Source organism: Mobula hypostoma, chromosome 8 (genome assembly GCF_963921235.1).
Source record: "Mobula hypostoma chromosome 8, sMobHyp1.1, whole genome shotgun sequence".
Taxonomy (NCBI): domain Eukaryota; kingdom Metazoa; phylum Chordata; class Chondrichthyes; order Myliobatiformes; family Myliobatidae; genus Mobula; species Mobula hypostoma.
Window position 1 is genome coordinate 73917938 of NC_086104.1, and position 20099 is coordinate 73938036.

A 20099-nucleotide genomic window follows, 5' to 3' on the forward strand; every position below is an offset into this window, starting at 1 on the left:
TGCAGGGCCCCTTTTCCTCCAAACATAGTGATAGAAACATAGAAACATAGAAAATAGGTGCAGGAGTAGGCCATTCGGCCCTTCGAGCCTGCACCGCCATTTATTATGATCATGGCTGATCATCCAACTCAGAACCCTGTACCAGCCTTCCCTCCATACCCCCTGATCCCCGTAACCACAAGGGCCATATCTAACTCCCTCTTAAATATAGCCAATGAACTGGCCTCAACTGTTTCCTGTGATGTGCATTTCTGCCAAAATGTTCAACTTTTGTACCATCTGTCCACAGAACTTTGTCCCAAAAGTGCTGTTGAACATCCAGGTCATCTTTTAAAAACCTGAGATGTGCAGCAATTTATTTATTTATTGGAGAGCAGAGGTTTACTCCTTGGTGCCCTTCTATGAACACCATTCTTGTTTTTCTTCTAACGTTTCTTATATAGATGAACAGAGACTTCGGCAAGTTCTGGAGATTTCTTCAGGGCTTTTGCCATTACTCTTGAGTTCTTTTTCACCTCGTTCAGCATTGCACATTGTGCTCTTGGTGTGATCTTTGCTGGATGCCCACTTGGGAGAGTCGCAACAGTACTGAATTTCCTCCATTTGTAGACGATTTATCTTATTGTTGTCTGATGTACACTTAGGTCTTTAGAAATGCTTTTGTAGCCTTTTCCAGCTTCAGGCATCTCTACAGTTCTTTTTCTAAGGTCCTCTAAGTTGTTTAGATTGAGGCACAGTGCATATAAACAGATCTTTCTTGAGAAGAGCAGGCTCTGTCAGTAACCTGACTGTGTCTTTTTTATAGGCAGGCTACCTCTACAACCCACACCTCCAATCTCATTTCATTAATTGGAAAATTTGACTCCGAACAGCTTTTGTAGAAGGAATTACCCCAGGGGTTCACATACTTTTTTGAACCTAGACTGTTATTGTTTAAATGGTGTATTCAGTATTGATGAGAAGTACAATTGTTTGTGTGTTATTAGTTTAGGCAGATTGTGTTTGTCTATCATTGTGACTTAGATGAAGATCAGACCATATTTGATGAGTAATTAATGCAGAAAACCAGGTAGTTGCAAAGGGTTCACAAACTTATTCTTGCAACTGTACCTTCATCTGGTTAAAGGTGCTGTACCTGCATGCTTGAGAATTAAGTCTGCAGAGTCCTTCAGAAGATTGTGAAATCGCTAGTTTGTTCAGACTGTTCAAAAATGTGTTATTTAAAGGGAGGTTGCAGACTGCAGATTGCAAAAAGGGTAGTTCAGAAGTTTTAGAAGCTTTGTAAGCTTCCCGCAACACATTGCCATGGATTGCCTGTGCCATTTGCAAAAGAGGACTGTGATGTAAGCCTTATTGATAGCTATTTCCCAGTATGATGAAAATATTTCTCATTGACTGATTATCAGAAACTATCCCATCTGCTATAATTAGACATGGAGTTTTATTTTCTGGATCTGAAATATTGTTTAATTGCTGTGTGACAGGTTGAAGAGTTGACTAAAGAATGGACCAATAAGTGGAATGAAACTCAAAATATCCTTAAGGTATGAAATAATTTTTTTTTACTAAATCGACAAACAGTATTTACTGTAGGATATTCCCATACAGCAGCGGTCCCCAACCACTGGGCTGTGGACCGGTACCGGGCCGCAGAGCATGCGCTACTGGGTCACGAGGAAATGATATGATTTGGCGATAGGAGTCAGCTGCACCTTTCCTCATTCCCTGCCATGGGCGGCACCTTTCCTCATTCCCTGCCAGGCCGCGAGGAAACGATATGAATTGGCGATAGGAGTTAGCGCACCTTTCCTCATTCCCTGTCACGCCTACTGTTGAGCCATTATGCGTGCGAGGTCACTACACGCGCGTCGTCCATGTCAGCGCGGGAAGGAGATCAACTCCTTGAGCTTGCAAATGACGGCGGGCTGAAAAGTATGTTTGACATAACATCTCTGCCGGCATTCTGGATCAAAGTCAAAGCTCAATATCCTGAGATAGCCAGGGAAGCACTGAAAACGTTGCTTCCATTTCCAACATATCTCTGCGATGAATGTAACAAAAACTAAATTGCGAATAGACTGGACATAAGGAACCCCCTTCGAGTATCGCTGTCTCCCATCACCTCTCGATAGGACTGTCTTGAGCCCAGGGCTCCCACTGATTCAGCGATATTGGTGCGTTACAATGATTTTATATGTTCATACGGGGAAAATATGCGCTGTGTGTTTAATATCCAAACGTTACTTAAAATGTTATGATGCTATTGACTTATATAACCATATAACAATTACAGCACGGAAACAGGCCATCTCTGCCCTTCTAGTCGTGCCGAACGCTACTGTCACCTCACCCCACCGACCTGCACTCAGCCCATAACCCTCCATTTCTTTCCTGTCCATATACCTATCCAATTTAACTTTAAATGATAATATCGAACCTGCTTCTGCCACTTCTACTGGAAGTTCGTTCAATACTTACTTCAAGCTCCCCTGTCCTCCCCTGATAATTGACTTACCGCTATATTCATGCGAGGAAAATATGTGCTGTGTGTTTAATATTAAATTCGTTAGATAAACCCTTTTAGGAACGAAATAGAGTGTATTAGCCACTTGTCACCGATATTCTGGTCATGATTAACACCCCCCCCCCGAACAGAATTTCCAAAAACGATTTGTAGAGAAATAATCGGCACATGCACGCATGTGCAAGTCACACATGTGCACTGGTACCAGCGTAAGGCTTCATGGTCATTGTAGTCTTTCTTGGGGTAAACCCAACGTATTTGACTGCTACTCTTGTCCGTTGGCAACCCTACCCACGCTCCCCCCCACCCCCCGGTCGGCCAGTCTGCAAGAATATTGTCAATATGAAACCGGTCTGCAGTGCAAAAAAGGTTGGAGACCCCTGCCATACAGTATGAGGGCTGTACTGTTATGAAAGTATATGATTGATTAAAATTCACATAATTATTACATACTACAAATTTTAATGTAATTCCTGTTGTGCTATGTTGCCATGAACTTTCAGAAATAGACCTAACAAAAGGTCAAGCACTTTCCTGAATACCAATTCCATAAAAGTTATTCTGAGATTTGTATTAAGCTATCTCTGTAAATATATTTCATTAATATGCAAGTATTTTGTATGAGTGTGAGATGTAGGATAAAAAATATTTTTTTAAATGCTGCTGTCTGCATGATAATTTGGTAGAACAGCAGCTCCTAGTACTTTGCAAGTAATGCACAGTGAAATGTGCTGATTGAAAATGTTTGGCAGATGGTATTACAGAATGAGACGATTTTGTTTTTACGAGTGTCAAGAGGTTGGAGGCTGTAATTGTAGTATCTTCGGAGAGAAAATTTGTTTGGCCATTAGCTTTGGGGAATATAGTTTTTGCTCATCTGATACAATTAATTATTCCCTTATTAAATTTTGATGTGTGTTTTCCATATTATGGTGCAATATGTTGACAGATTGGAATAATTTAAGTAAAAAATGATGGATATTATAGTGTTTGGAGCTATAATTGCATGTCTTTTTGAGATATTGTGTATCCTTACTAAATTAGCAATACTTTGGGTCTGTGCTCAAGTTTACTTGCGTAAGTACATTTATTATCACTTTTTATAAATGGGTTATACCTGCTGAGGTAAGGCATGTAGTCTTAATTGGTGTACTTCATTTAATTTTTACTACTACCAAGGAGATGTTTCTAGGCATTATGCATCTGCTAATTTTTACCTATACAGCACAATTCTGATAATCCACTGTCCGCCCATTTGGAATTCATGATTGTTTGGCATCTAACTCATTAGGCAATGTTTCCTGCACTCTCCTCCCACTCACCAGTGCCCTTGTCCCCATACTGCCGTAAAACTGACAGGGTTCACTGGGAAATGTATCATAATACTCCATAAAAAGTGAATCAAAAATGTCTTTGGGGTATTAAAATAAGTAACATCCATTGGTCTGGAAAATCTACTAATCTAGCTCCACAGAAGTGTAAGCATGTTGGATGATTGGAGTTTTACTGCATATTGTGTATATTAATTTCTTGATAAAATGAAAGTAGCAGTAATGTCTCAATAACTTGTTCAAACATAATGGTACTAATCGGTTTCAATGACTTTATTCCAATAAATTATTTGCTGGGATATACCCATCAAATTAAAACAAAACAAAACAATTCTCTCTCATTGTCTTTTCACCTCTTGGATATGATGGAGACTGCTCTCTCCCTTTCCTTTTCTAACCCAATGATGTTTGTGTTGTTAACAAATGGTGGGGAAAATCCAGGCAATGCAAGGAGTAGGCTTTGCCAGTCCCCAGCAATAGCCAACACTCACATACCTGGCCAGAATGCGGCTCTCAGCCCCATATCACTGTGCTGAGCCGTCATATCTCCCGTGTCAACCTAATGGTGACTTTTTGATTTTACAATAGGTACCCTTTTTCCTGGGCCTTGCTGTGGGAAGGGCAGGTATCTGCATTAAATTCCTGGTACAGTTGTGCTGTCAATAAATAGTGCAAGATACTTTATAATGTTTTAATGACTTTTTATAGCAAGAATAATTAGTGTTGGCCTCGTGAGAACACTTCCTGAGCAGTAAGTGAGGTGCCAGTATAAAACAGAATGCTGTTCCACTGATTATTTACAAATGGATTTGTCAATGGTTTCCACCCTCTCCTGGGCTACTGAAAAAATGGTGCAGCCTGACGTCATTGGTTTGTTATTTGTATAATAGTGATTTAATTTTTGGACAGCTATGCCTGGGACATTCTTTGCTGACCCATGCTACCTTACTCGGTTCTGAATCAGAAATCTGATTATTCTAATATGTTTGTAACATTTGATGTTTTATATAATATATGTAGTATAGAAATGATATAAACTATTACCTGTGTGTGTGTGTGTGTGTGTGCATAAATATCCCCTTTTTGACACAACAAAATTTATTCATTCAAAATGCAACAACATGATCATAAACAAAGAGATTCTTATCTAATTGTGTATGGAGGCAGCTGTTTGATGGTGATCTCTTTGTAGTAGCTTAAACCTCATGATACGTGAACCTGTGTCAGTGTCAATTAATATAGGTTAAATTCTCACCTTCAATTTGTTTCTCATTATGGATACTGCCTCCTATGAAATGTTCATATTAATTACTGTACTGGAATTGGAAACCAATGAATTTCTGTTGAGTCAAAGAAAAATAAATTAATTTGATATGAGATTAATTTGATATGAAATTCCTGAGATCCGCACCAACACAAGCCAATCTCAACTAATTTTATTCATTCCATCTGATTTCAAGAAGCTGCCAAAAGCACTGAACATAGTAAGGCATGCAAATTTGATATTAATAAAACATGCTTTTCTGTGGTTGTAGAACATGCGGTATTTAGAGATGTTTGTACAAAGACAAATGCAACTTATTTAGAAAGTGTTATTCTCCATGTTCTCCAATGTGTAAAAAGTAAGATTTTTGTTATGGGACATCAACCGTCTCGACTTCACCGCACCTTGTCCCCATTCCAACCTCACTCCTTGGGAACGCTCTGCTCTCCACTCCCTCCGCACTAATCCTAACCTTATTATTAAACCCGCCGATAAGGGGGGTGCTGTTGTAGTCTGGCGTACTGACCTCTACCTAGCCGAGGCACAGCGACAACTCACGGATGCCTCCTCTTATTTACCCCTCGATCGTGACCTCACTAAGGAGCACCGGGCCATTGTCTCCCACACCATCACCGACTTTATCCGCTCAGGGGATCTCCCATCCACTGCTACCAACCTTATAGTTCCCACACCCCGCACTTCCCGTTTCTACCTCCTACCCAAGATCCACAAACCTGCCTGTCCTGGCCGACCTATTGTCTCAGCTTGCTCCTGCCCCACCGAACTCGTTTCTGCATACCTCGACACGGTTTTATCACCCCTTGTTCAATCCCTTCCGACCTATGTTCGTGACACTTCTCACGCTCTTAAACTTTTCGATGATTTTAAGTTCCCTGGCCCCCACCGCTTTATTTTCCCCATGGATGTCCAGTCCTTATATACTTCCATCCCCCATCAGGAAGGTCTCAAAGCTCTACGCTTCTTTTTGGATTCCAGACCTAATCAATTCCCCTCTACCACCACTCTGCTCCGTCTAGCGGAATTAGTCCTTACTCTTAATAATTTCTCCTTTGGCTCCTCCCACTTCCTCCAAACTAAAGGTGTAGCTATGGGCACCCGTATAGGTCCTAGCTATGCCTGCCTTTTTGTTGGGTTTGTGGAACAATCTATGTTCCGTGCCTATTCTGGTATCTGTCCCCCACTTTTCCTTCGCTACATCGACGACTGCATTGGCGCTGCTTCCTGCACGCATGCAGAACTCGTTGACTTTATTAACTTTGCCTCCAACTTTCACCCTGCCCTCAAGTTTACCTGGTCCATTTCCGACACCTCCCTCCCCTTTCTAGATCTTTCTGTCTCTGTCTCTGGAGACAGCATATCCACTGATGTCTACTATAAGCCTACTGACTCTCACAGCTATCTGGACTATTCCTCTTCTCACCCTGTCTCTTGCAAAAACACCATCCCCTTCTCGCAATTCCTCCGTCTCCGCCGCATCTGCTCTCAGGATGAGGCTTTTCATTCTAGCACCAGGGAGATGTCTTCCTTTTTTAAAGAAAGGGGCTTCCCTTCCTCCACTATCAACTCTGCTCTTAAACGCATCTCCCCCATTTCACGCACATCTGCTCTCACTCCATCCTCCCGCCACCCCACTAGGAATAGGGTTCCCCTGGTCCTCACCTACCACCCCACCAGCCTCCGGGTCCAACATATTATTCTCCGTAACTTCCGCCACCTCCAACGGGATCCCACCACTGAGCACGTCTTTCCCTCCCCCCCCCTGCATTCCGCAGGGATCGCTCCCTACGCAACTCCCTTGTCAGTTCGTCTCCCCCATCCCTCCCCACTGATCTCCCTCCTGGCACATATCCGTGTAAGTGGAACAAGTGCTACACATGCCCTTACACTTCCTCCCTTACCACCATTCAGGGCCCCAGACAGTCCTTCCAGGTGAGGCAACACTTCACCTGTGAGTCGACTGGGGTGATATACTGTGTCCAGTGCTCCCGATGTGGCCTTTTATATATTGGCGAGACCCGACGCAGACTGGGAGACCGCTTTGCTGAACATCTACGCTTTGTCCGCCAGAGAAAGCAGGATCTCCCAGTGGCCACACATTTTAATTCCACATCCCATTCCCATTCTGACATGTCTATCTACGGCCTCCTCTACTGTAAAGATGAAGCCATACTCAGGTTGGAGGAACAACACCTTGTATCACGTCTGGGTAGCCTCCAACCTGATGGCATGAACATCGGCTTCTCTAACTTCCGCTAAGCCCCACCTCCCCCTCGTACCCCATCTGTTACTTATTTTTATGCACACATTCTTTCTCTCACTCTCCTTTTTCTCCCTCTGTCCTTCTGAATATATCTCTTGCCCAAGGAGACAATATTAACTGTCATTAGCAGTGTAATCAAGTGTTCTGCCAATGATCTACTCACTAGGACCATTCATAGATCAGTCCTTATCATAGATCAGGTCCAAATTTGAACCCAAGTGCTGAATTCCAGTAGCAGAGCAAGAATGGCTCTTCACACGGCTTTGGAGCACCTGGACAATACAAACACCTATGTCAGGATTCAAAATTCAAGATTCAAAAAACTTTATTGTCATTCTAACCATAGATCAGCTCTGCAGGGCAGAATGAAACAGTGTTTCTCAGGGGCAGTGCAATCATAACATAACAAACACAACACTAAATAATAAACATAACAATAAATAGTAAAACACAACAACCACATGTCAGTTAAAATCAGTTGTAAGTGTCCAGTGCAAGTTAAAAGTGTCCAAAGCAGAGTCAGGTGGAGCAGCTATTTAGCAGTCTGACTGCTTGTGGGAGGAAGCTGTTTAGTAGCCTTGTGGTTTTAGTTTTGATGCTCCTGTAACGTTTGCCTGATGGCAGAAGAACAAACAGTTCATGGAGAGGGTGTGAGGGGTCTTTAATGATGTACCGTGTCTTCTGGAGGCATCGACTCTGAAAGAGGTCTTGGACAGAAGGTAGGGAGACCCCAATAACCTTCTTTGCTCCCCTAACCACCCTCTGCAAGGCTTTTTTGTCGACAGCAGTGCAGCTGGAGTACCAGGTTGTGATGCAAAAGGTCAGCACACTCTCAACCACGCCTCTGTAGAATGTAGTTAAGATGTTAGTGGGGAGTGATGCTTGTTTAAGCTTCCTCAGAAAGTGCAATCTCTGCTGGGCCCGTTTCACAATCAAAGTGGTGTTCCTGGACCAAGTGAGATTGTCCGAGATCTGCACCCCAAGGAACTTGATGTTTTCCACTCTCTCCACTGTGGAGCCGCTAATGCTGAGGGGTGTGTGCTCAGGCTGAGACAGTCTGAAACCGACGATCATCTCCTTGGTTTTGGTGACATTAAGCATCGAGTTGTTGTCACTGCACCAGCTCTCTAGGTGTTTGACCTCCTCCCTGTACATAGTTTCATCATTTTTGCTGATGAACCCCACCACTGTGGTATCATCAGCAAATTTAATGATCAGGTTCTCCTTGAATCTGGCTGCTCAGTCATGTGTTAGCAGTGTAAACAGCAATGGGCTAAGCACACAGCCTTGTGGGGATCCAGTGCTCATTGTGATGGAGTCAGAGATGTTTCTGCCAACATGGACTGACTGTGGTCTCTGTCAAGAAATCCAGAATCCAGCAACACATAGCAGTGCTAAGGCCAAGCAGCGACAGTTTCTCCACTAGTCTCTGCGGGATGGTGGTATTGAACGCTGAACTGAAATCAATGTACAGGATTCTGGCACAAGTGTCTTTGTTGTCCCAGTGAGAGAGAACTGTGTGCAGTGTGGTGGATATTGCGTCCTCCGTAGAGCGATTTGGACGATAAGCAAACTGTAGAGGATCCAGCAATGAGGGGAGGTTGGCTGTGATATGAGGCTTGACAAGCCGTTCAAAACATTTCATCACTATGGGGGTCAGGGCAATGGGAGGGTAATCATTCAGAGAGGCTACAACTGATTTCTTTACTACAGGGATGATTGTGGAGGTTTTGAAGCATCTGGGGACAAAAGCTTGACTAAGGGAAATGTTGAAAATGTCTATCAGGACATCTGCTAATACATCAGCACAGTCCTTGAGCACACATCCAGGGATGTTGTCGGGACCTCCCGCTTTTCGTGGGTTGACCCTGGCAAGGGTCCTCCGTGTTTGCTCTGGATCAATGATTGGAGCCGGCTGGTCAGATGGTAAAAAGGGACTGGCTCTCCCCCTTGCTGTAGTGTTTGATGCTTCGAAGCGGACAAGGAAATTGTTAAGCCTGTCTGGTAGAGAGGCGTCGCTGTCATTAGTTTTCTGCCTGATCTTGTAGTTTGTCAGAGCTTTAATTCCCTGCCACATCCATCTGGTGTCACCTGTGTCACAGAAGTGTCCATGTATTTTGCCTGCGTAGGCCCTTTTTGCTTTCCTGATCCCTAGTGAAAGTGCAGACCTGGCTGAGCGAAGCGCACTCCTGTCCCCCGATCTGTAGGCAGTGTCACGGGCCTTCAGTAGTGAACGCACCTCTGTTGTCATCCATGGCTTTTTATAACCATGTGCGGTGAAGGTTTTCATCACAGTGACATCCTCCGTGCATTTGGCTATGTAGCTCATTATTGCCTCCGCATACTCCTCAATGTCTGTATGGTCATCATAGGAGGCTGCTGTTTTGAATATGTCCCAGTCTGTGTGCAAAAAACAGTCTTATAGTGCTGAGGCTGCTCCTTTTGGCCAGACCCTTATCTCTCTTTTCTCTGCTCTCACACGTTTAAGCAGTGGTTTATATGCTGGTGTTAGCATGACAGATATGTGGTCAGAGTGGCCAAAATGGGGGCGGGGAGCTGCTTTAAATAAGACTATTCTTTGCATTTCTGGTCAGATGCAAACTGCATTTCATTGACTTTGTATCAGTACTTGGCCCAATGACAATAAAGTTGAATCTAATCTAAATCTAATTAATAAATGATCCTAGCTGATTCACAGATGAAGTGTTGACTCACTTGGAAGGACTTTGGGGCCCTGAATGTGGGTAAGGGTGGAGGTGTATGGTAGTTAGGCCACTTGCAGGGGTAAGTGCCAGGAGGGAGAATGGTGGGGAGGGATGAATGGACAAGGGAATTGCAGAGGGAACGAACCTTGCAGAATGGGGAGATGAAGTTGTGTTTAGTGTAGGATCTCTTTGGAATTGTGGAGGATGATAAAGTGGTAGGTAAAGACAAGAGGACTGTTGACACTGTTATGGCAGAGGTGAGTAATTATGGCTATACGTATCCTGTAGATTACAGAATGATACCAGGTGAATTGTTGTGTTTTGTAACACAAAAGCATTGAACTCATTCAAAGGAAGACAAGGGGTGTCCAAGATGTGAGTCTAACTTCGGGTTTACTTCAAGCAAAACACGCATGAATCAAGTGGTAGCGTCATGACATATGCAATTCACATATTTATACATATAACTTGTAATGAATTATTTAAACAAGAATGCTTAATCAACCAATATATATGCAAGATTACTGAAATGTTACTTAAATATTAAATACACAATACTCCTCCCTGTTTTGCTATAAACTCCAACTCAATAGAGAATGCATCACAACTATATGACATGATATGATGGCTAGTTCTTTGCTGCGAAGCTCAGGAAGGAAAAATTTCTCCATTGCTGCAGGACTTTTCTTCCCACCTGCGTTGCACAAGTTTATAGTAAGGATTGGTCCATGTGGAATCAGTCCACTCTTTAGGCCGGTGGATGTTGCAACGACTGTGGCGGCCGCAATCCTTCTAGACAGACTGCTGGGCAAGGCTAACAAGTCCAACTACCCGGGTTTGGAATTGGAGTTGTTCCCCTCCTCGGCTGGCTGCCAACCAAGGTTAATGAGCCCTGCCTGCCCTCCTAGTTATACCGCAGGATACTCAGTTGTGCCATGACAGGGCAAACTCAATAAGAAAAGGGACGCCACATGAAGGGGTTGCTATGGATACAGTACTTTAGGAGAGGCCATATGCTCGTGACCTCCTGCATGCCAAGCCAAACAGTGGTCCTGTGGCAATCGGTACACCTGGAAAGGAGAGGCTTTGGAAGATGAGTAACCTTCCTTAAATGAGCAGGACATCCAGCCGAGGACTCACCCATCCCCACAGCAGAATACACGTATACTATATAATACAGTAATATATACAGACATCCACAACACAGTTATTTCTTAAATTGTCCCATCTAGGCCTTAAGATTTAATTGCTGTGGAGGCTTTCTTACTCTTGTAGCATAGCATCTTTCCTGCAGGCAGTTCAGTCTGCTTGGCAGGTGATACGTGGCTGTGAAAACAATCTGAGGTTCTAAGGTCTCATCCATGCTGATTGCAGGAGTTGATTCTGAGACTGAGAAGTGGTTCTGACAACTCTGGACACTTCTTCCTTTTTCATTTTTTTGGGGTTGCATCTTGATCTTGGGAAAGTGCATTTAGTTCTCTGGAGTATTCTCTTGTTAATCCTTCTAATGCTCCCTTTATGAACTGACCTCTCCTCTTGGTTCCCACATCCACAACATCATTGGATGAATCTCTGTTTTCATATCTCCATTTACTTCTTTCTTTTTGATCTTCTATTCATCCAGCTGAGCTTTTGTCTTTCAATCTACTTTTAGAAGCAGATTTTTATTTCCCACTTGAAGTTCATGCAATAACCTTAGTACACACAGAGTGGATTCTGGTTCTTTATACTCACATAAGCTGAAAGCTTGAAACTTTCCTGAAGCTCCTTGAATGGTCTTTCAGCTTAAAATCAAGCCACATTTTGCAAGTAACTGCCTGATTAACATATCAGAAGCTTTCTCAGGTATGTTGTCTACAAATACTGCTTTTATTGTGTTCGTGATTCCTCTGAGCAGCATGGTCCTTCCTTGGTCCAATATGCTTTCCAACCAGAGGCACAGAGGTTGGCACCAATACCAGTTTGTCTTCTGTTGGGCAACAGTTCATGGTTTGCAGCATGGATGCAGTTGTGGCATCATCCATTGCCTTTCTTAATTTGCTTTCAGTTTACTCTGTTGCAGGGGATGTGTCATGCAAATGGTGGATGGATCTCTTATCAAGTTGTAGTATTCTTAGCCAATTACGGCCCTACAATGCTGGTCCTCCTGTTTTATCACATACAAGCTCAATGTGGTTTGTTGTTGTATTTCACACAGGAATGAACCTTCTTCAGTAATAGTTCTTAATTGGATATCTGCACGCTTCAGTTCAAAAACAGTTCATTTCATTTTGTGGAATGACTGAAACAGCCGAACCAGTGTCCAATTCCGTATGAATTAATTTGCCATTCACTTCTGGAGTAAGCCATATTGTTTGTCTGTTGCTAGTATACACATTGTAAATCTCAAGGCTAGTCAATCCTGTCTCACTCTTATCATTATCAGATTTTTCATCAACAGCATGCGGATTTGTGCTCTTTTTGAAACTGCAACTTAAAATTTTTATCTTTTCCTCCTTCCTGTGCAGTCCATTTGTATTTGTTCATCTGACATAATCTGTATGTGTCCTACTTTGTTGCATTTTCTGCAAATTTCGCCTTTAAATCTGCACTGATCCAGTGTTTTGAGCCCCTGCAACAATAACACAATTTGTTTGGCCAGGCCAGTTTCTGTTTAGGCGTTGCAATTTTGTTCATGCTTACTTTCATTCCTGACCACAATAATTTGCATCTCAGGCTGCAGTTTCCTTTCAAACAGTCATTTCAACTGCTTTTTAAATCTGTGCTATGCTTCAGTTAGGAGCAGTTTTTGAATGCTTGCTTGTAAGATTCCACAAATTAAGCAATCTCTCAGTCCATCAAGTCCATTACCGAACTGTCAGTGTTCAGACCATCTCTTTAATTCAGCCTTGTCCACTGAAATTGACTCCCCTTTCCTTTTGATTCCGCTTATTAATAAAGCATTCTGCAATTAATAATGGTTTTGGTTCTAAATGTTCTGCATTACTTTCATAATATCAACAAAGCTCATTTCAGTTTGTTTGGTTGGAGCAGTTAAACTTCAAAGCAAACTGCATCCCTTTATATCCAATGCAGTCAACAATATTGGTGCTCATTTCTCTTGGCAATTTCATTTGCTTCAACATGCCGTTCAATTTGCTCAGTTATCTCTAGTGGTATCAAACACACCAATCTTTGCGATGTAGCCAGCCAGTATAGCACTTTTTAAAAAAAAAACTACTTTATCACCTGGTACTCATTCCTTATGAACCTGTGAATTCTTCCGTTTTCTGACTTTTATTTTTAACTCAACAGTCTCTGTGCATGCTGGGCTGTTTTTTACTCGCTGTTTCCTCACTTTTTTTTAGCTTGAATGTCTCATTGTGCTTCAATAGGTCATTTTAGAAATACTTCATTGCCACTTCAAAAGTTAAGCTTTGTAACTTCAAAATATCAAACCAATTCAGAGGAAGACAGGGGAGTCTGAAATGTGAGTTTAACTTTGGGTGAGACGCACACATATCACTTGGTAGTGTCTTGGTGTTTGCAATTCAAGTATTTATGTATATAACTCTCAATGAATGAATAAATAGGAATGCTTAATTAACCTACAATATGTAGAGAAATCTGTTTTCACTTTGACATGAAAGAGTCCTTTTCTGTTGATCAGTGTCAAAAAAAAGAGAATTAGATCTACTGTAATTCAATGTTGTAAAACAGTAAAACATGAAAACTTCCAAGGGGAATGAGTACTTCGTATAGGCACTGTGTGTGTGAGAGTGTGTGTATATTTGCTCAAATATTACTTAAATATTAAATACTGAACATGAATATTCATTGAACTGATCAAACTGTACTTGCTGAAATTTTGCTAGCATTTTTCTTGATGTTTAGGCCACTTTTTTAATGATGGTGTACGAAGTCATCTTCATATTTTATCTGAAGCATCTCTGCTGTTGCACTAATAACAATAAGAAAAAAAACAGAATTGGGCTACATTGACCATTTAGTAACGTTATGGCTGATACTGTGCCTCAAATTCAATTTTCAGTCCAATTCCTATATCATTTGTCAGTTAACTTCCAACACATTTTTTTTTGTAATATAATTTTTATTGAATTTTCAAAAAGAATACATGAAAAAAGAAAGGACTCTACCCTCCCCCCTCCCCTTAACCCTCCCCCCCATATATAGTCCTACCTAAAAAGAAAGAAAAAGAAAAAAAAAGAAAAAAAAGAAAAGAACCGCCTGGTTATTGGAAGGTTTCCACATGCTCCATGGGATTCAAAATGAATTTGGTATAATTATTCGTTACTTTCCCCAAGTGACCAAAGTCTTTATCGGAGCACTTAAATATGCCATCCTATCTTTTGTAAATAAGGGTGCCAAATATTCAAAAATGTTACATATTTATCTCTTAAATTATAAGTAATTTTTTCAAGTGGAATAGAACTAGCCATTTCATTATTCCAACGATCCACACTTAAATACGAATCAGATTTCCAAGTAACTGCTATAGTCTTCTTAGCTACTGCCAATGCAATTTTTATAAATTCTTTCTGATATTTATTCAATTTAAGTTTCGGTTTTATCCCTTCAATATCACCTAATAAAAATAATACAGGGTTATGTGGAAGTTGAATTGCAGTAATTTGTTCCAATAAGATTCTTAAATTTATCCAAAAGGGTTGAATTTTAAAACAAGACCAAGTAGAATGTAAAAAAGTACCAATTTCTTGATTACACCGAAAACATTTATCAGATAAATTTGAATTTAATCTATTTATTTTTTGCGGTGTAATATATAATTGATGTAAAAAATTATATTGTACTAATCTAAGTCGAACATTTATTGTATTTGTCATACTGTCAAGACAAAGTCTTGACCAATTTGTTTCATCAATAATAATATTCAGATCTGTTTCCCATTTTTGCTTTGACTTATGGGTTCCTTGTTTAATTGTCTGTTCTTAAATCAAATTATACATACAAGAAATAAATTTTTTAATTTTCCCTTTTTGAATTAAAATTTCAATTTCATTAGGTTTTGGCAAAAATATTGTTTGACCCAGCTTACCTTTTAAGTAAGCCCTTAATTGAAAGTAACAAAAGAAAGTATTATTAGATATTTTATATTTATACTTTAATTGTTCAAATGACATCAATATACCTCGTTCAAAACAATCTCCTATAAATTTAATCCCTTTTTGGTACCAATTATATAAAAGTTGATTGTCCATTGTAAAAGGAATAAATCTGTTTTGGAACAAAGGTCTCCTTGCTAATAGAGATTTCTGTGTTTCATTATCAACATTTATCTTATTCCATAGATCAATCAAATGTGTTAATATAGGAGATTCTTTCTTTTCCCGTATCAATTTAGATTCCCATTTATATATAAAATCTTCAGGTCTATTTTCTCCTATCTTGTCTAGTTCTATTTTAATCCATGCTGGTTTTCAATCATCGAAGAAAGATGCAATAAATCTAAGTTGATTTGCTTTATAATAGTTTTTAAAGTTTGGAAGTTGTAACCCTCCTGACCCAAATTTACATGTCAATTTTTCCAATGATATTCTTGACATTTTACCTTTCCAAAGAAATTTTCTCACACATTTATTTAACTCTTGAAAAAATTTCTGTGGCAATTGTATTGGTAATGTTTGAAACAGATACTGTAATCTAGGAAATATATTCATTTTTACAACATTGACTCTACCTACTAACGTTATTGGTAATATCATCCATTTGTCAAGATCTTCTTGAATTTTTTTCAATAGTGGTAAATAATTAAATTTATATAAATTCTTTAGATCATTATCAAGTCTTATACCTAAATATTTTATACCATTTACCGGCCATCTAAATTGGGTTACTAATCGACATTGACTATAGTCTCCTTTAGTAAGAGGTAAAATTTCACTTTTATCCCAATTTATTTTGTAACCTGATACCTTCCCATATTCATCCAATCTAGAAGATAATTTATGTAACGAATATTGTGGATTTGTTAAATAGATCAAAACATCATCGGCAAAAAGATTAATTTTATATTCCTCCTGATTAACTCTAAAACCTGTAATATCTGGATCAATTCTAATTAGTTCTGCTAATGGCTCTATCGCCAATACAAATAAAGCAGGTGATAGTGGACAACCTTGTCTAGTTGACCTTTTTAACTGGAATGGTGTTGAAATTTGAGAGTTTGTCACCACTTTAGCTTTAGGGTTAGAATTTAAAGTTTTAATCCAATTTATAAAAGATGTCCCTAACCCATATTTTTCTAGTACTTTAAATAAAAAATTCCATTCTAATCTATCAAATGCTTTTTCTGCATCCAAAGCTACTACTATACTCTTCTCATCCCTTTTTTGTGTCAAATGAATTATACTGAGTAGCCGAGTTACATTATCTGCCAATTGTCTATTTTTAATAAATCCTGTTTGATCCATATGTATTAATTTTGGTAAATGTTTAGATAAACTATTCAATAAAATTTTTGCTATTATTTTATAATCCGTATTCAATAAAGAAATAGGCCTATATGATGCTGGTTTCATAGGATCTCTGTCTTTTTTTGGCAATACTATTACAATTGCTGTTGAAAAAGATTCTGGAAGTTTATGTATTTTTTCTGCTTGACGTATTAGTTCCATAAAAAGAGGAAGTAATAAATCTTTAAATTTTTTTATAAAATTCAGGTGGAAAACCATCTTCTACTGGAGATTTATTACTTTGGAGTGATCCTGAAGCTTCTTCAACTTCTTTTAATGTAAAAGGCATATCTAATCCCTTCTGTTCTTCCAAATTCAGTTTTGGAAGAGAAACTTGTGATAAGAACCTTTCTATCTCATTAACATCATTTTGGGATTCTGATTGATATAATTCAGAATAGAAATTTTTAAAAGTTTCATTTATTTCAAGAGGTTTATAAGATATTTTATTTGCCCTTGTTCTAATTGCATTTATTGTTTTGGAAGCTTGTTCTGTTTTCAACTGCCAGGCAAGAATTTTATATGCTCTCTCACCTAACTCATAATACCTTTGTTTAGTTCTTATAATTGCTTTTTCCGTTCTGTATGTCTGAAGCGTATTATATTGTAACTTCTTATTGACAACACACATCAAAGTTGCTGGTGAACGCAGCAGGCCAGGCAGCATCTATAGGAAGAGGCGCTGCCTGGCCTGCTGCGTTCACCAGCAACTTTGATGTGTGTTGCTTGAATTTCCAGCATCTGCAGAATTCCTGTTGTTTGCGTTCTTATTGACAAGTTGTTTTCGTTTTTCTTCTGACATATGTCTTTGAGATTCTTTTTCTATTTTTGTAATCTCTTTTTCCAATTGATCTAGTTCTGCCATATATTCTTTCTTAATTTTAGACATATAACTTATTATCTGGCCCCTAAGATATGCTTTCATCGCATCCCATAATATAAATTTATCATCCACTGAATGAAAATTTGTATCCAAAAAAAATTGAATCTGCTTTTTCATAAAATCACAAAAATCTTGACGTTTTAATAATGTTGAATTAAATCTCCATCTATAAGCCACTTCTTCCTTATCAGCCATTATTATTGTCATTAATAAAGGGGAATGATCTGATAATATTCTTGCTTTATATTCCATATTTTTCACTCTGTGTTGAATATGCATTGATAATAGAAACAAATCTATCCTTGAGAAAATTTTATGTCTATGGGAGTAGAACGAATAGTCTCTTTCTTTAGGATTGATTCTTCTCCATATATCAATCAGATTTCAATCCTTCATCAATGATAAAGTTAAATTTACTACCTTCGATTTTATAACAGCCTTGGTTGATCTATCTAAGACTGGGTCTAAGCAAAAATTAAAGTCTCCTCCAATTAATATTTTTTCATGCGCATCCGCCAAATTCAGAAAAGCTTCTTGTATGAATTTTGCATCATTTTCATTTGGTGCATAAATGTTCATAAAAGTCCATAGTTCAGAAAAAAGTTGACAATGTATAATCACATATCTCCCCGCAGAATCAATTATTACATTTTGTATTACATTGGTAACGTTTTATTGATCAAAATTGCTGCTCCCCTCGCTTTTGAATTAAATGAAGCCGCAACAACACTACCCACCCAATCTCTCTTTAGTTTCTGATGTTCTGTTTCCGTTAGGTGCATTTCCTGTAAAAAAGCTAAATCTATCTTCATTTTTTTAATATGTGTTAAGATTCTTTTTCTTTTCACTGGTCCATTAAGCCCGTTAACATTAAAACTCAAAAAATTCAATAAATTAGTCATTATTCTTCACAAAGTTACTCCAATCTAAAACATTATTTATCTTCTCAACTTTCATAGTTCCTTGGGGAATCTCTTTAAACTTCACCATGTTGCTATGTGTCTCCCTCCCAACCTTCCAGGCAGAAAGAAAAAAGAAGAAAGAAAAAGTACAAAAAAAGAAAAAACAAAATACCCCCCCACTAATGTTGTGAATGAAAGGATACACAACATTACCCCCCCTCCATTTTGCGGGTCGTGGCAAAAGCCACGCTTGCACACATGACTAGCGTAGCAATCGATCAGTGCTTCTTCCAGCTCCCCAGCAACAAAAAAACATTATATATATATATAATATATAGACAAAATTAGTATTACTATTCCCAACTAATATTCCTCCAGTTTTAACCTTTCTTACCCCCCTCGTATAATTAATAATATATTTATACATTCATCCAGCTTCAAAAATCCATCAAGTCCATTCTTTAACCCAATCTTCATCTTCAATCTATCTCGCTCTCCTGGGTTTGTTCTTGTGTCTGGTGAGTTTTCAGAGAATCTCGCACAAACTGCTCTGCTTTCTGATAATCATCAAAAAATCTTTTTTCTCCACCAGACAAAAAAATCTTCAAAGTTGCAGGATAACGCAGTGTAAATTGATAACCATGCTCCCATGGGGTTTTTTTCACTGGATTAAATTTCTTCCTTCTCTTCAAAAGTTCGTAACTTATATCAGGATAGAAAAAAACTTTGTTCCCTCCAATTATCAATGACCCTTTTCTATCTTTGGCAGCTCGAGCAGCTGCCTGTAGAATCCTTTCCTCGTCTTGAAATCTTAAGAATTTTATTAAAATCGATCGTGGATATTGGTCATCTTTTGGTTTTGGTCTTAAAGCTCTATGTGCCCCGCTCAATTTCAATTGATCGAACCTCCTCTTCCATTTGCAAAACATCCGGGATCCATCTTTGAAAAAATTCTATTGGTTTATCTCCCTCCATACCTTCTTTAAGACCAACAATTTAAATATTATTACGTCTACTAAAATTTTCCAACATGTCCACTTTCTCCAAGAGTCGGTTTCTTTCCAAATTCCAGACAAGCAAATCATTTTCTGTTTTTTCCACTCTATCATTCATATGCCCCATTGCTCTTTCCATCTTCTGAAGCTTCTTATCCATTTTGTCCTGTCTTGCCATCTTCGTATCTCTAAGTTCTTCTCTTACTTTTCTTAATTCAGCCGTTAATTGCAATATAGCTTCTCTCATGTCTCTATCATCTCCTTTACTTCCAATCACTTCCAATTCTTCCTCCTCTTCTTCATCTATGTTCTCTGCAGAATCCGATTCTGACTCTGAGTCATTTTCAATTGCAGTGGCTGTCGGTTCTTGTAGTTTGTGCTGTGTCGGTTTGCGCATGCGCTCTTCTTTGCGTATGCGCATTACCGGTGTCGTCTTCGAAGAAGCCGTTGCCACCGCCATTGCTCCCTGTTCTACTGAAGGAGATCCAACCTGAGTCCGAGGCTCCATCGTTGCAGTAGGCCCTTTTTTCTTCCCGTCTCGCGGCTGCTTCGCAACAGCAGACTTCTTTTGTTGCGGTTTAGGAGACATATCGTAAAGTAATCTTACAAAGTTTATAAATAGTTTTCAGAAAATATTTACTAACTTTGTTTTGTTTAAACGGTACTTTACTGACTTGTTGCGGGAGAGCTGGATTTACACGTCTCAATCCCACGTCATCACGTGACGCCCCAACTTCCAAC

At 39.3% G+C, this 20099-nt stretch overlaps 1 protein-coding gene across 2 annotated transcripts in view; it reads left to right on the top strand.

Annotated features, from left to right (window-relative positions):
* kif16ba (kinesin family member 16Ba) overlaps positions 1–20099 on the top strand; it is a 180748-nt gene that overhangs the window by 59787 nt on the left and 100862 nt on the right. For both annotated transcript variants that reach the window (XM_063056132.1, XM_063056133.1), the window contains exon 12: positions 1485–1544. In XM_063056132.1, coding sequence (XP_062912202.1) covers positions 1485–1544 — 60 coding nt within the window. The remainder of the gene's footprint in view (positions 1–1484; positions 1545–20099) is intronic.